The sequence below is a fragment of the Eulemur rufifrons genome, chromosome 1, assembly GCF_041146395.1.
Source record: "Eulemur rufifrons isolate Redbay chromosome 1, OSU_ERuf_1, whole genome shotgun sequence".
NCBI lineage: Eukaryota > Metazoa > Chordata > Mammalia > Primates > Lemuridae > Eulemur > Eulemur rufifrons.
In genome coordinates, this window is record NC_090983.1 from 25,130,625 (window position 1) to 25,147,070 (window position 16,446).

Sequence of the window (16,446 nt, forward strand, 5' to 3'; positions counted from 1 at the left end):
TCTCAGATGTGTCAGAGATGGTTAACAAATCTATCTCTAAGTCTATATCCCTCTAATGCAATTTTCCTTAGCCATCCTACTTAATGAAGTTGCCCAAAGGGATTTCTACTAAGCAGAGTACTAAGGAGGTGACCAAATGTTTCACAAGCAAGCTTACAGAACAGTTTCCTAGAAACTACTATATGCAAAACTATAGTGATTTAAAAATGTTAATTCATTTAACCCACATCACCACCTTATGAGAGAAAGAGTAATATTACCCCCACTTTTACAATTTAGAAGCTGAAGCACAGATATGCTAAGGAACGTGTACCAATACCTAATAAGTGTGGTTGGACGTAGGCATTGTGACTCGGTGCTGAGCTCTTAGCTGCTGCCTCACACCACCCTTTCCACTGATACATGTAAGAAAATTCACATTATTCCTAGCTTTATTTTTGATGAGCCCTTCCAAGGAGGCCGAAAGGAACAGAGAACTACATTACTGCATGAAACACACAGGAAATATTTTATTAGCTTCCAGATAGAGAAAAGAATAGAGTAAAAAACTTCAATAAAAATCTACAGCTCTCCTCAGAGACCCCACTCTGGCATCCATGGCCCCCCAGTCGTGGTGCCGCCTGTAGTCCCCCGGCCTCAGCAGGTACTGGCGCCCGCGGTAGTTGGGCAGCTCGTAGAGGATCCAGGAGCCCTCCAGCACGTTGAAGGAGTGGATCTCACTGAGGTGGAAGCGGTCATGGAGAGAGGAGCAGTCCTCGGTGGTCTCCACCATCTGGCCCCTGTGGTCCTCTCGCTCGTAGATCCTGATCCTGTGGGAACTGGCCTGAGGATTCAGCAACAGCACATGAGAAGTCAGAAAACCTGTCCTTATTTTAGCAGCAACCTGGGGAATGGGCATTTCTTTACCTTTTCTGTATCAAAGGTGACCAAATTAAAACGAAGAGACTGCAAACACCAGGGCTGCTGTGTATAGTTGAGCAGGTTGTACACTGTGAAACTCAGGAGGGCGCCATTCACCATTCATTTGATATGAATGATGCTCCCTGGTGTTTTCTGGTAGTGCAATCTACATGAAACATACACACTGGCCCTGCTCAGGACCATTTTTAAGCATTTTATGTATTTGTTTTCTTCTCTCTTTCATAGATTTGTGGTAGTTTGGGGCTCCCCCTTGGATGACATACAAATAATTAGATTTTAAAATAAAAAGACAAATGTATTCCTGGCAAAAGGTATTATTTTGAATCTCCATAGCACTAGAAGAAGCTAAAGGGAAAGGAAGTTGAATTGCTTTTCACGAAGTGAGGCACAGCTGGGTGGCAATTCAGGAAGAAAGTCCAGCCAGGCAATGCCTTAATCCTTGGCTTTCTGCTTTAAGCCCTGCTGCTCTAAAATGCTGAAATGTAAGAGCCATCACAAAGATCAGGCTTCAGTTCTGAGCTCTAACATATGCTCCTGCAAATCAGTTTTAGGTAAAAATAAAAAATGGAAGTTCAAGATCATGAAGGAGGCCTGTACAGAATCAAGAGTGTAAAACCTTTAGAAAAATGCAAAGTTAGGCTCTTTTTCCTGAGCAAATCCCAAGTCTCTCTTGTCTTGAGCACTTGTTCGTCCTTCATCTGCTTGTTCCTTCCTGTTGTCTCAATGTTTTTCTTCTTCCACCCTTAAAACCTTCTGTAGGAAAGATTCTCATAAGCAATTCATTTTGAGGCATAAACGACTGCTAATAGGGCATCTTTCATTTGGTCAGCATTCCATGGTTTGCAAAGGACTCACACGTTGTTGCCTCATTTGATCTTCCCAACAGCCTGGCACACATGAAACAACCATTATGAGCCTTTTCCTCTTTTATGAGAAAACTAAACATGGGCGCTCACAGTCTGTAATTAGAAGAGTAAGACTTAAAAGTGGAAAACTATGTTTTCAGGATCCTAATGTCACACGTGGGTCCTATGACACTATTAAACCCTCTCAGGGGGTTTCAAACTTCACAAACGTGGTGCGTTTTCCACAGTACCCTCTCACAGCGGAGTTAGAGAATCCCCAACAGGGGAATTCCAGGCTGCTGGGGCTTCATTTGGGTAACAGTGGGCTTTTCAGGAGCTACTGGAGTCTCATGGTTGGTTACTTGTTTTGCCTAATCAGAAGGCAGGACTGAGAGACCCTTGTCCATAATAATGGTTAGTGTGTGGAAACAGGTATCTCCTTTCATCCTCACTGCAGCCCTGGAAATGAGCTACTCTGATCAGGCCTATTTTATAGATGAAGAGAGTAAGAAATAGCCAAGTAACTGGCCTCAGGCTATCTGGTAGTAAGGAGTCTACCTGTTGCTCATTCATCACGTGTGGCATAGGCGCTCTGAACTAATGCTATGCACCTTATTCCCACTAGAGGTGAATGTGATTTTAGCAAAGTACAATAAAATATCCAATTACAAGCACAGCATCACCTGCTTTTTCAGTGGAAGGAAACCTTACAGATGTTAATAGAGGAAAAGAGAATATAGTTAGAGCCAGAAAAAAGAAGGCTACCACCCCATCCCTTGGCCCATAGGGCGAACCATACATCTGGGTCACTGATGTGACTCAAGGGCACAGAAGGGACCAGGCGGCCCGGACTCACAGGGGGGATGAGGCGGCAGGAGCGGACCGAGTCGCTGAGGCCCATCCACTGCTGGTAGTCGGGGTAGTCGCCGCGCCGCAGGAAGTACTGGCTGCCCGCGTAGTTGGGCTGCTCATAGAGCATCCAGCAGCCGCTGTCCACGCGCACCGAGTTGCAGCGGCTCAAGTAGGGCTGCAGGTTGGGGCGGTCGCTGCTGCATTCGTACTGGCGGCCCTGGAAGCCCCGGTCCTCGTAGAAGGTGATCTGCAAGGCAAGGCAAGGCAAGGCGAGGGCTCAAGGGCCTGCCCCGGTCTCCGGAGCCCGAGTGGCAGAGACCCTCCCGGGGCCCTGGGCGCTCGCTCGGCTCACCTTCCCCATGGCTGGTCGGGCGGACGGCAGAGAAGAGCGTGTGGGGCCGGCGGCGCAGCGGGTCTATATAGCGGGGTGGCTGCTGCGTTGGCAGGAACAACACAAAAGGGGCCCGCGGGGGGGAGCAGGGGCATTTTTTTTCTCTCTCTCTCTCGGTTCTATATAATGACTGTGGGGGTGGGGTGGGTTTATTATATGTTTTCTCTTAAATCCTCCAGAGCTTTCGCATTGATGATCTGGTTAAAACTGTCACTTAGTGCCACTCGGGCCTTTAAATGAAGGCTATTTGGGAAATTAGAATTCAACAAAGTGCTTAATGAGTTAATAATTGTAATTAAATGTTTTAAAATTTCAATTTGAGTAACAACATAGGATAGTGACCAAGTCAGAACGCACTACAGAATGAGGCGTTTAAATTAGAGAGTGATTTCTTGACATAAAAATGTGAAACATGAGAATGAACTTGCCTTCTCTTCAGGGCGTTTAAAGTAAAATGGGATTTTCTTCTAAGAGAACCTCTTTATGATCCTACGTACTGATAAGCAGAGTATCAAATAACTAACACTGGAGGTACGATGACAGGGGTTGAATCCCCCAATCCCACTCCCCGACCAGGAAGCCCTGTTCAAACCCTTGGCCCTCACTCTGCTCCCTGGAGAGTAGTTGAGTCCAGGGACATCTCAATGCAAGTTAACATGCAAATATAGCAAAATTTTAAATCCCACAATCTTGCAGTTTCTACTTTCTCAACTTTCCCAGCCCTGGGGCAAGCCCTCATTGCTCTCTAGTTAAGGCTCTGGCTGGAAGGTGGGGGGGTGAGGGGGCGGGTGTGCTGGAGTGTTCCCTTTTCCCCACCAGACCCCTCAGCAGCTCCTGGGGCTCCACTCTGTTTAAAGCAGGCCTTCTCAACGCTGGTGTTACTATGACGTTTCAGGCTGGAAATTCTCTGTTGTAGAGGGGTGTCCTGTGCATGGTAGTCTATTTAGCAGCGTCCCTTGGCTACTACCCCCTAGCTGCCAGCAGCACCCCTTTCCTTGCTGCCTAAGTTATGACAACTAAACATGGCTTCAGACACTGCCAAATGTCCACGTGGGGGGTGGGGGGCAAAATTAACCTTTTTTTTAAAACCACTGGTTTAAAAGGACTAGTCCTATGCCTAACATTTCCCCTCTCAGTTTCCTCACTGCCTTAATGAGATGGTTTTGGGCTGTGTTTGTGGAATTGTAGAAATTCCTCAGAAATGCCCTGGGGCCACTCAGCAAGCTGGAGGAAAAGACGGGGAGTGCCGCTGATCTTCTGCCCCCACTTCAACCAAAGCATTTTCACGTTTATGTGTTTTAAACAAAATCTTATTTGAAAATTGGTTTTTATGACTCAATAAGGATAATTTTTTAAAAATAAATATTTGAAAAAATTGCTTTTATTTTTGAAAATCATTGCATTCAAATAAATATTTGAAATCCATGTACCTCACAGATACCTTTAAATATCCTTTAAAATACAAATACATCATCTACTAACTACAGTACATAATGAAATTGTAATTTGTTTACATATCAGTGTGCATGAGTGTACTGGGACAGCTAGCTATTTCCTTGTGAAAAGAAAGATCTTTACAGAGAAGAACATAGGCCTAATAAATTTTGATGTGATAAAGTCTGGAAAAGTTGGGTCATGACCCTGTACCAGAAAAGAACAAGAATGAGGGAGATACCACATGGAAGATTCTGGACAACCAGGGATCAGCCTATGAATGTGGGCCCAGGCAAAGGGGCTCTGAACTGCTGGCAAAGAGAATGTGCTAAAAAAGGATTTTCACAAATTCACAGTCTGATCTAGATGCTGATTTCTGTTTGGGGCTCTGTTTTGAAGGTTTCTGAATTGTTCTTTCTAGTTATTTGAAGATGAATGAAGGCATTATTGGTTTATTTAGTTTTTAAAATCACTGGTAATTAATACAGTTATTCATGATGCTTTTTAAATTTCAACTTTACTCTTAGTTTTCTAACATGAAAAGGTTTATATGGAGGAGATTCTTTTTTAAATAAAACTTTCCAGAAGGCTGAAAACAAACAGCATTTATCTATCCATCTATCTATTTACTAGTTAAGAAATTATAGGAAAAGATTATGTTTTTCTCTATGAACAAAAGAAGATACATAGTATAAGACACATTGGGCACAGATTTTAACAGGAATATAATCTATTTTTATCCCCTCTTCCCCCAAGGCTCTAGTAAGGCACTTAAGCTTTTCTTCCAAGCCCTTGAGGGGGAAAGAAAAAATAAAAACAGTCATAAAAAATAATGCAAGATAAAATGAAGAATTAAAATACTGTCAAATAAAGAATGCAATACTAAGTATGTGGGTGAGAGAAATGAAAAACTTGAATCACCAGGTCTCCCAAGTACTTTCTCCTAAAGGCTTATAGCATGTTTTCCCAAAAGGATTTGGCAAAACCTACTACTTCCAACTGACTGTTTTATTATTTGAATGCTTTGATCAATGTTGAAGCTATTTATTCCCGTGACACAATTCAAATAATGAATTTCCTAGGAACTATATTTCTTTCTAAAGTAGTTTCATGCCATTCTGAGGATAAAATATTCAAAGCTGGTACATTATTTTTTTTACTCTAAATCATATGCTATATACACTGAACTCTGTAATTGAGTTTGTCTCAATAACTGGCAGTTGCAATTCCCTAACACTGATCACAGAGAAGTACGAAGGTGCTCAAAGAAGGCAGGTATATAAGTACAGTGTTATTAGCATGAATAGTAATCATCTGAGGTAGAAAGAGTAACTATCCATCACAAATCTCTTCTATTAAGGTCTCACAAACCATCTGCATATTTAATATGGGTACTATTTTTTTAAATAAATTGTTAGCTTCATATTAGTAGCAGAAAATAATTTAAAGGCCATTCATGTAAGGATTAGTTTGTGATAGCAGTTGTGAAATGCAGACGATACAAAACATTTATAAAACACCTGTCTTTCAAGTCAGCATGCTGAAATAAACACTAAACATAAAGTAAAATATCCAATTTCAAGGCAACAAGAAAAAGAAGAAAGAGAAGGTACAGTGTGTCATATGGATTTCCAAGAAATTCAAATTCAAAATTACATCTGTGATGAAAAAAAGTATATTTACTAAAAAAGAATTCTGACTCCAAAAGGGCAGAGGAGGAAATAAAGTTACAATTAGAGGTTAAGAGTATTATTTTAATTTTAAAATTGCTAAACTATTTTTAAATGAAGGAATAAAAGTGTAATACATTTTTAAATTTTTTAATTATTATGAGTACATAATAGAGATAATATTTATGGGGTACATATGACGTTTTGATACAGCCATACAACATGTAATGATCAAATCAGGATGATTGGGTTATGCAGCATCTCAAGTATTTATCACTTCTTTGTGTTCAGAAGATTCCAATTCCAATCTTTTATTTATTTTAAAATATACAAGTTATTATTGACTATAGTCACCGTATTTGTTTTGCTAACAAATGCTAGATCTTATTCATTCTATCTAACTGTATGTTTGCACCCATTAGCCACCTCTAGTTTAACCCCCACCCCATTCACTACCCTTCCCAGCCACTGGTAACCATCATTCTACTTTCTATCTCTCTGAGTTCAATTGTTTTAATTTTTTGCTCCTACATGAGTGACATGTGAAATTTGTCTTTCTGTTCCTGGCTTATTTCACTTAACATAATACCCTCCAGTTCCTCCCATGTTGTTGCAAGTGAAAGGATTTCATTTCTTTTTTTATGGCTGAATACTGCTCCATTGTGTATATGTACCACATTTTCTTTATCCATTCACACACTGATGGACACTGAGGTTGATTCCAAATCTTGGCTATTGTGAATAGTGCCACAAAAAACATGAGAGTGCAGACAGCTCTTTGAAATACTTATTTCGTTTTTTTTTTTTTTTTTATTTCTGGGTATATATACCTAGCAGTGGGATTGCTGGATAATATGGTAGTTCTATTTTTAGTTTTTTAGTTTTTTGATGAACTTCCATACTGTTCTTTTTAATCGTTGTGTGACTTTACATTCCTACCAACAGTGTGCAAGAGTTGTCCTTTATCCACATCCTCACCAACATTTGTTATTGCCTGTCTTTTTGGTAAAAGCTGTTTTAACTGGGGAAATATGATACCTCATTTTAGTTTTGATTTGCATTTCTCTGATGATTGGTGATGTTGAACATTTTTTAATATACTTGTTTGCTATTTGTATGTAGTTTTTGAGAAATGCCTATTGAAGTCTTTTGCTCATTTTTAAAATTGATTGTTTAATTGTTTTCCTATTCAGTTGTTTGAGCTCCTTATACATTCTGGTTATTAACCCCTTGTCAGATGGGTAGTTTGCAAGTATTTTCTCCTATTCTGTGGGTTGTCTCTTTACTTTATTGATTGTTTCCTATGCTGTGCAGAACCTTTGTAGTTTGATGTGATCCCATTTGTCTAATTTTGCTTTGGTTGCCTGTACTTTTTAAGGAATACTCAAGAACTCTTTGCTCAGAACCAGGGCTCTGGAGCATTTCCCCAATTTACATTCAGTGTTCTTATTGATAAGTAAGGACTTACTACTGCCTTTTAAAAATTTGTTTTCTGGTTGTCTTATGGTCCTCTCTTTCTTTCTTCTTTCCTTCCTGATTTTCTAATGTTAAATATATGATTTCAAATAATTCAGTAAAACCAAGAGAAAAGAAATTAAAAACAAATACTCAGAAAACAAGATTGATTATTTTTGTATGTTTGTTATTGGAAAAATTTTAGTCGTTACCTTTCCTTATCAAGTAGTCATTAATAATTAAATCAGAAATTATAGCAGACTTCTAACTAAAATAAATATAATCTAGTCCTAAGAAAAATAAAAATATAAGCAAATAAGTATTGCAAAGAGGTCATCATTCATGTCTTGCTCTTCATTTCTTTGTGCTGTTGTCATTCATGACTTAAGAAGCATCATCCTTTGACAAAATATAAATAAGAAAATCTAAACATATTGTAGCCTAGAGAAAGTGTTTATTGTTTATTTCCTTAAGAGCCTTATATATCAACATTAAATAGTTATGTAAATCAAGCCTCTTAGTAAAATTGTCTGCCATTTTTTTTCTGAGAAGGAAAGTGAAAAAATACTGAATATAATTGATCCAGATTATCTAAAAAGTAGTAACATTTTTTATTCATTATGGGAAAATTAGAAAATATATGGCCTGGTAAAATAAAAAATAAATAGTACTAAATGATATTAAACTCTAAAATTAAAAAAAAAAATTGGTTACTAAAACACTGTAACAGAATACTTGTAATATATTTTAAAACATTTGGGTTGTGATCTGTTTTAATGTAATGTATAAAATGCATTTAATATATAATTAGCTCTATGATGGTAGGTAACTCACAAAACATTTCTGGACCTTTTTCCTATAAAATGGGGATGTTTTGTTTAGAGACCCCAAAGATTTTAGATGTCATCTCAAATATGTAAAATTCTACTCATTACCAAGAAGGAGAAATAAATATCAGATAGTATATGCAAAAATAGTCAGACTGGTTTTAAGATCATTTTATTTTTTTAACTGGAAATTAATATACAAAACTGTATATTAGACTTTCTATTGTTTTCTCGGATTACTATTTCTTTTAACAGATAAATCATAAGTTTGTTCAGATGCAAATTACATTAACTATTGCTCCTTAGAAATTTCTTCCAGACTCCTATCATCTTAGTAAGTGGCCAGACAATTAAACTAAACTACTTTGTCTTAGAGAACAAGAACATAAAACAGCAGTCTTAAACAAAATAATTGAATATTCCTTTTCACAGTTCCACTCTAGTTAATAGGTAATTTCTAAAATTCTCAAAACTTTCTTCTTCTTCTTATTCTTTTTTAACAGCTTTATCGAGGTTTTGACAGAGGACTTCACATATTTAATGCATACAATTTGATGAGCTTGGACATATGCAAACACCCATGATGCCATCACTACAATCAAGGCAATAGATATACAAGTTTCCCTGTGCCTCTTTGTTTGTTTTATTTTGTTTTGGTAATAAGAACACTTAACATGAGATCTACCTTCTCAAATATTGTTTAAGGGCACAATACTACTGTATTGTTAACTATAGGCAATATGTTGTACAGCAGATCTCTAGAACTCATTCATCTAGCATAACTGAAACTTCATGCTGATTGAACAACTCTCCATTTCCTTCACCCATAAGCCCCTGGCAACCATGATTGTGTTCTCTGCTTCTGTTAATTTGACTATTAAAGATGCCTCATATAAATGGTTTTTTGCAGTGTTTGTCCTTCTGTGACTGGCTTATTTCACTTAGCATGTCTTCCAGGTTTATCTACATTGTCACAAATGGCAGAATTTTCTTCTTTTTCAAGGCTGAGTAATAGCCTATTGTATGTATATGCCACATTTTCTTTATCCGACTATCTGTGGATGAACACTTGTGTTGTTTCCATATCTTGGCTATTGTGAATAATGCTGCAATGAACATAGGAGTACATGTTTCTTCAAGATTCTTATTTTAATTATTTTGGATAAATACCAAGAAATAGGATTACTGCATTATATGATAGTTCTATTTTTAATTTTTTGAGGAACCTCCATACTGTTTTCCATAATTGCTGCACCATTTTACATTCCTACCAATAGTGTACAACAATTTCAATTTCTCAACATCTGCACAAATACTTATCATATTTTTATAATAGTCATCCTAACAAGTATGAGGTGTTATCTCATAGCTTTGATTTGCATTTTCCTGATAATTAATTATGTTTAGCATCTTTTCATATACCTGTTGGCCATTTGTATGTTTTCTTTGCAGAAATGTCTGTTCAAATCCTTTTCCCATTTTTAATTGGTTATTTGGATGCCAGACATTGTGAATTTTACAATCTTGGGTGCAGATATATATATATATTTTGCATTCCTTTAAATAGTGTTACATTTTATTGTATTGCACAGTTATGTTATATGAGTCAGATCAGTTAGAACCTTTAAAGGATATCTTTTAAGCTTTCTGAGGAGTATACCCATCCTGTGTGCATTTGATGCCTTTTTTACTCTGGTTGGTGAGAACAAGAACTTTAGCCTTGTGAGCTCTGGGAATCCTGTTGTCCCCTTGTTATAAATCACTAAATAGAAATATGAAATTATGTAGGACTCAACACAAAGCAAACATAAAATTAATAGCAGATGGAGGCAAAAACAGTCACATTAGGTCTAGATAATAAATGGAAATGGGGAGAGAACATAGCAATTGGAAGACATGATCACGAGTGGATTATAATCAAAAGGCAAGATGCATTCATGCTATTTCTATGCAAGCATCTCAGAACAAGAACATAATATTCTTACCTATCTCTCTTGGTTCAAGCATACTAGCAGCCTGTGTTGGAAGAATCTTTCAGACCTGTTTCCTCTGGAGAGGAAATATTAGACTCCTGCTAGTTTACAAGCTCTACCAAAAGACTCTACCTGTATAACCTGGAGAAAGAAACTGCACAGCACCCACTGATGACTCACCTTACAGCGAGCTGATAACAGCTATTGCTCAATTTGTATTTTACAGGCTATATTTAACATTATAGTTACTATTCAGACCTGAGAACAGTACTGCCAACAATTCAGGAAGGGGAAGGATGCAAAGAGGAAGGGGAAGAACTGCAAAGCTTCTGCACTCTGTTAGCCAAGTAGTAGATTTTCAAATACAGAATTAGAAAAATTATTTTGAGCAAAAAGAAAACCACAGTCTCTTCAGATCAGATTATAATAGGAAGTTTCCTGGTTTACTCTCATATAAACTAGGGCATTTAAATGTAGAGAGATTTTAAAAATGAGAAGGAAATATAGAGTGAGGAAATTTAATATGAAGTTCTCATCCTTTTCTGTCCACCCTCACTTACAAATCTATGTTAATGTCTTCATTTGGAAAGATTTTCCCTATTTAAAGTCTTTGTATTTGCTTTTATAAAGCAAAGTTCATTCTGCCTCTCTTTTAGCATCTTGTTCACCTCTGTGAACAGTAAAAAAAAAAAAAAAAAAATGAGGGAGTTTGTGTTGCCTGTTATGACCTGATTTTAGATCTACCTGCTCAGATTTGATTTGGAGTGAGTCTCTAGGTTGTTATCCTAAGTTTAATAGAACTAGAATTCTGAGTCAATTGCTATTTCACCCAGAAGCAGAAGACATAGTTACAATTTCTTAGAGGACTGTGATACCACAGGATGAGTTGCTCATGTATAATTACTGCAAAAGATCTGGAACAATCCTCAGCAAATTAAGAGTAAAATAGTAACAGGTTCAAATTGAAGCACGCTATTGTTTTGACTATGCCAGGATGTTTCATTCATTTAGTAATTACAAAGGCAGATTACTGAACCAATTTATAAACTAAAGGCTGGCCTTCCAGAAACCACATTCTCTTTCCAAGGTATTTACAAATGAAGTTTCTTTTATCAGTAGCCTCCCTCCCCTCAAAAAAGCAAGCATATTGAAAAAAAATACAAAGTATCAAAAGCTATGCCAACCCAATTAAAAACAAACAAAAATACTTTCATGTCAAATATCTTTTTATGCATAACTATCTGTTACTACAAATAAAAGGCCCAAGAGACCCAACCATTTATTTCTAAGCCAACAAAACAAACAAAAATAATGATCTGAGAAAAGCCTGAAAGTGTTCAAACTGTATTCCCAAGACTATATAGATTGACTATTACATTTTTTTCCCAAGAAATAAATCTGGGACAACTGGATATCCACACTTTTCTAACTTGTGTAGGAGGAGAGGATATACATTATTCAGTGCCTTTTCAAAGAGTTCATAAAAGTTTTATACGGTGTTAAGATACTGAAATTTTGGAGGTTTCTGTTAAAGCATTTAGGTACCCTAATGCACCTCCTGTCTTCGCTGCATGGTGCTGTTAAACATTCTGCCCCCTTATCTTCTGGTATTTCCATGACCCTTTCAGTATACGTTCTTTCTGTCAATGTGTATTTATCTCACCAATTATGTTCAATTGCATTGTTCTTTCTGCTTGGCCTAGAATACATTCTATTTTGTTTAGTGAAGGATCTGTTACAAAACTCAAATGAACTAACTTTCCTGCCCGGCTCCCCAGCAGTTGTGAAGGAAATAAAAATTATCTGTGTTTCAATTTCATTCAACTCAGGTCAGTTCAGTGGGCATATTTAAACTTTTATTATGTGCTCATCACTATGTTAACACAGGCTAACACACATCAGAGAGATACCTGTTATACACAGTGGCTTGAGTGCATAATTTCATTTATTCTTACAAAACTTAACCATTTTTTCTCTCTGTTTTATAGATGAGAAGACTAAGGCATCACTGTATTATGTTGTTTCATATGGTTGTTAAGAGAATTAGGTGAGAAAATAATCTAGCCTCTATCCTAAGTGTTCAATAAATTTCTCCTGCTATGGTTTTGTAAGTATCCAACCGAATGACCATACAGAAAATTCAAAAACCTGTCATTTATGATTTTAGTGACTACCAAATATCAACACTATTGCCTGAAGAGGCATTAGGCAGAGGAGAGAGAGGCTCCCATTGTGAGTGGAGCTTACCACACTAATCCATCCAGCAAACCCAGTGTTCTAGAATGTGATTTTCATTTGTTACTATGGACAATTGCAAGTGAATTGAGAATCTTCTGGTCAGGGACCTTAAAAGTTCCTTTAATACCCCACTTTCATACGTTTTTGGAAGAATGCACATACCCAAGTCTAGGGAGCTGATTTTCCCTTTTTAAACTCTTGTAAAGAATTCTCCACTTACTTTGACAAAATATATTTTATCTCATTACACTTTAGGTCAAGGAACACTTCCTTGAGACACAAATTCATCTTTTCTATGTTCAATAATAAAGGAGCATGATAATACATTTTTCTTTCTTTTTCTTTTTCAATAGATTGAGGGGGTATAAGTGTTTTTTTATTGTATAATGATGAAGTGAGGGCTTTTAGTGTACCCATCACCAGAATAGTGCATAATATACCCAATAGGTAGATTTTTATCCCTCATCCCCTGCCACTCTCCCTGCTTCTTAGTTTCCAATGCCCATTACACCACTTTATGACCGTATATACCCATTATGTAGCTCCCGCTTATAAGTGAGAACATGCGGAATTTGTTTTTCCATTCCTGAGATACTTCACTTAGGCTAATGTTCTTCAGTTCCATCCAAGTTGCTGCAAAAGATATTGTTTCATTCCTTTTTTTAGTACTCTATGGTGTGTGTGTGTGTGTGTGCATACACACACACACACATACATACCACATTTTCTTTATCCACTGATCAATTGATGGGCACTTAGGTTGATCCCACACCCTTGTTATCTGTGAAACAGTGCTGCGATAACATTTGGGTGCAGTTGTCCTTTTAATAAAATGACTTCTATTCCTTTGGGTAGATACCCAGTAGTGGGATTGCTGGATAGAATGGTAGGGATTTCATAACTAGAAAGGACTTTGGATGAATATCTTCATTTTGCAGATGAGGTCCAAAGAATTTATGTCAGAATCTAGAATAAAACTCAGTTTTCTCTATTTTTAGTTTCATGCTGTTTCTACTATGCCATTCTTTCTCCTTAAGGCTAAAGAGAGGACCATAGCCCCCAACTTACTTCCACTCATAGTATGAAAGGCTGCACATTTGTATGTCTACCATAGAACATGCAATAAGTTCCCTGAATACTCGATATTACCACTTGACAACATTACCATTAAAAAAAAAATCCTGGATAAGTGAATCTGTCTCACAAAGGTCTACATACATTTAAGAAAATAAATAGTAACTAAAACAGCATGGTACTGACCCAAGAACAGGGACATAGACCAATGGAACAGGATTGAGAACCCAGATATAAAACCATACTCATATAGTCATCTGACTGGTGGATGAAAAGGATAACAGGGAGAGGGAAATAAAGTAGGGATGGTTAATGGGTGCCAAAATACAGTTGGACAGTTAGATGGAATGAACAATATTTGACAGCATAACAGAGTGACTAGAGTCAATCACAAGTTATGACATACTTTAAAATAAATGAAAGAGTGGAACTGGAATGGTTCTAACACAAAGAAATGATAAATGCTTGAGGTGATGGATACCCCAATTACCCTGATTTAGTTATTACACATTGTATGCCCATATCAAAACATCACATGTGCACTATAAATGTATGCAACTATTATGTGCACATAATACTTAAAAATAAAAAAGTTTAAAAAGATTTTAATACAAGTTTACTGTCAAAAGTTTAATTCGTAAAATATTCTTATTGTTTAACTCATGCTCAAAAACCAGAACATGGTAAGATAAAAAAAGAGAAAAAAGGAACTATCTCATCATGTGAAAATGTGAAACAGCATCCCTTCATGCCACCTATCAAAATCTCTCTCTCTCTTTCTTTCTTTTTCATTCCTGGGGCTTCTATCACTTTTTGTTCTCTCAAAGTCTCTAGTCATAAAATTGATCATATTTTCTATTCAGAAGCCTTCTTAAAAATTCTTTAAAATCCATTGAGGTGAAAACATTCACCAAAGAATAAATTTTCTTTTCTTATCAAATCTCTTCCTACCACATCACTGATGGGTGAGGGGGAAGGTGAGGCAAAGGTCACAACAGCGTCCATTGCCAGAGTATGGGGACCTGATTTAGGGGAGCAAAGTCGATCCGAGGTCACCTGAGGCTTATGTATTCTTCTTGAAGATCATTATAATTAAGAAACCCCAGTCTTGCTACCATGCCTACAAGAAACTTTAAACCCCTGAGAGGCTATGATAAGTTTTCCAAAATTCATGAATTGCCTGAAAAAAAATATTTTATTGATTCTACTTTGCTCAAATAAAGTCTAACAAGCAGAAGAGAAAGAGAAAAGCATTGGTCACTGTTTATTTTCAGGGCTGTTCTACAAACTATGATTTCAAAAGCTCTGACCTGGAAATCATGTTGTCTCAAGGCCTTTTTTGCGGCTTTCTCTCCATCCTGCCCTCTCTCTAACTAGCTGACCTCACGGGTCAGTACACAACAGTCTTTGCCTGTGGTTCTGCAGTTTTCTGGAAGTAGGTTCTTTTTTGTCCTTTCCACCTTTTAGTTATTCTCTGTCAGTTCTTACACGACTCAATCATTTCTTTAAGAGATTATCTATTTTTATTTTCACAATTGTAACATCTAGCTTTTTGATCAGTGGAAGAAGGAGTCTTCTGGGTGAAAATAATTTGATGAAGTAAATGCTTTAAAATGTAGTTTGCTTATTTCAAGAAAATATGGGTCGACAACAATGTTAAGGCCCCTGTTCTTTTGGTGACCCCAAAGACCACATCATCCCCTGCTTGCAGCAATTGTCATGGTGCCTTTGACACTACTTAGCAGAGAAAAGGACAGGCTACTCTTCACCCTAATGGGGGAGTGCAGCCAGGAACTTTCCAAGGTAACTCACATTCTTAACTCTCAGCAGCATAGACCATGGCCTACCAATTAAAATGTTAATATAAAATTAAGTATTTTGCCAAATCAGTGATCTGTTTTTCAGATTCAGATCATTTGCCCTCCATAAAAATAAACAAGATGTGAACTTCTTTTTAAGTAATCCAAATCATATTAAAACTTTAAGAAAAGAAAAACAAAATCACAAACACTTGTAATAGTTATGGAGCTAACCCTTTGACTTATGTATTTAATAAGCCATTCTGAAAATGTGACTGAAGGTCTGAATAATATTGCTTTAAGTGCAAAGAAGAGCTATGCATGAAAAACTGTGGCTTTTTCCACCAGAATATAGGATCAAAAGTCAACAACTGAATCAAAATGCCATTGCTGAAACTATGGTATCACAGAATGCGTCATTCGTCAGCATGGAAGTGACAGTTCTAAAGAACTTACTGTGTATCTCTTGGCTCTATTTCAGTTTTAGAGGGTCAAATATCTCTGATATCATAACAAAATGAATGTTTGTGAGTTCCCGTAAGGAAAACCAATGATTTTGTTTATTAAAATTACAGCAGTTGAACTACAACTACAAGCATTAGGTGGCTACTCACAGCCAAGCCCCCACTCCTCTTGTATTTTACCTTTATTCCTTTGCATACATATTTTCCTTGAAACGTAAAAAAGTGACCAAAGTGTTTTCAAGTCAGCTGGCTCTGAGAAAAATCCAACAAACAAACAGAGCAACAGACAATAAGAGCAGACACAATCACAACCGTGCACGCTACAAGGATGCTACAAAATGACTCGCCTGGATGGCTACATTAGCTCCGGCTATTCTCTGCTATTCCCAGCACAGCAGCTGGGAGGAGCTAAGCAAAATACAAAGTTAACTTAAAACTCTTCAATAGCTTCTCATTTCAATTAGGACAAAGACCAAGTTCTTTCATAGAGCTGCTACATCTGC

At 37.1% G+C, this 16,446-nt stretch overlaps 1 protein-coding gene across 1 annotated transcript; it reads right to left on the reverse strand.

The window, feature by feature from the left end:
* Positions 1-550: 550 nt before the first annotated feature.
* LOC138382996 (gamma-crystallin F-like) lies at positions 551-2,979 on the reverse strand. The gene is made up of 3 exons (XM_069467751.1): positions 2,971-2,979; positions 2,623-2,865; positions 551-823 (listed from the first exon to the last, which is right to left on the reverse strand). The coding sequence occupies exons 1-3, from the start codon at positions 2,977-2,979 to the stop codon at positions 551-553; spliced, it is 525 nt and encodes a 174-aa protein (XP_069323852.1).
* Positions 2,980-16,446: the final 13,467 nt, after the last annotated feature.

What these genes read in the sequence shown, in the direction of transcription:
- LOC138382996 (XM_069467751.1), bottom strand. An exon ending in CCTGCCGCCTCATCCCCCCT is followed by an intron (nt 824 to 2,622) that starts GTGAGTCCGGGC and finishes CTGAATCCTCAG; the next exon opens with GCCAGTTCCCACAGGATCAG.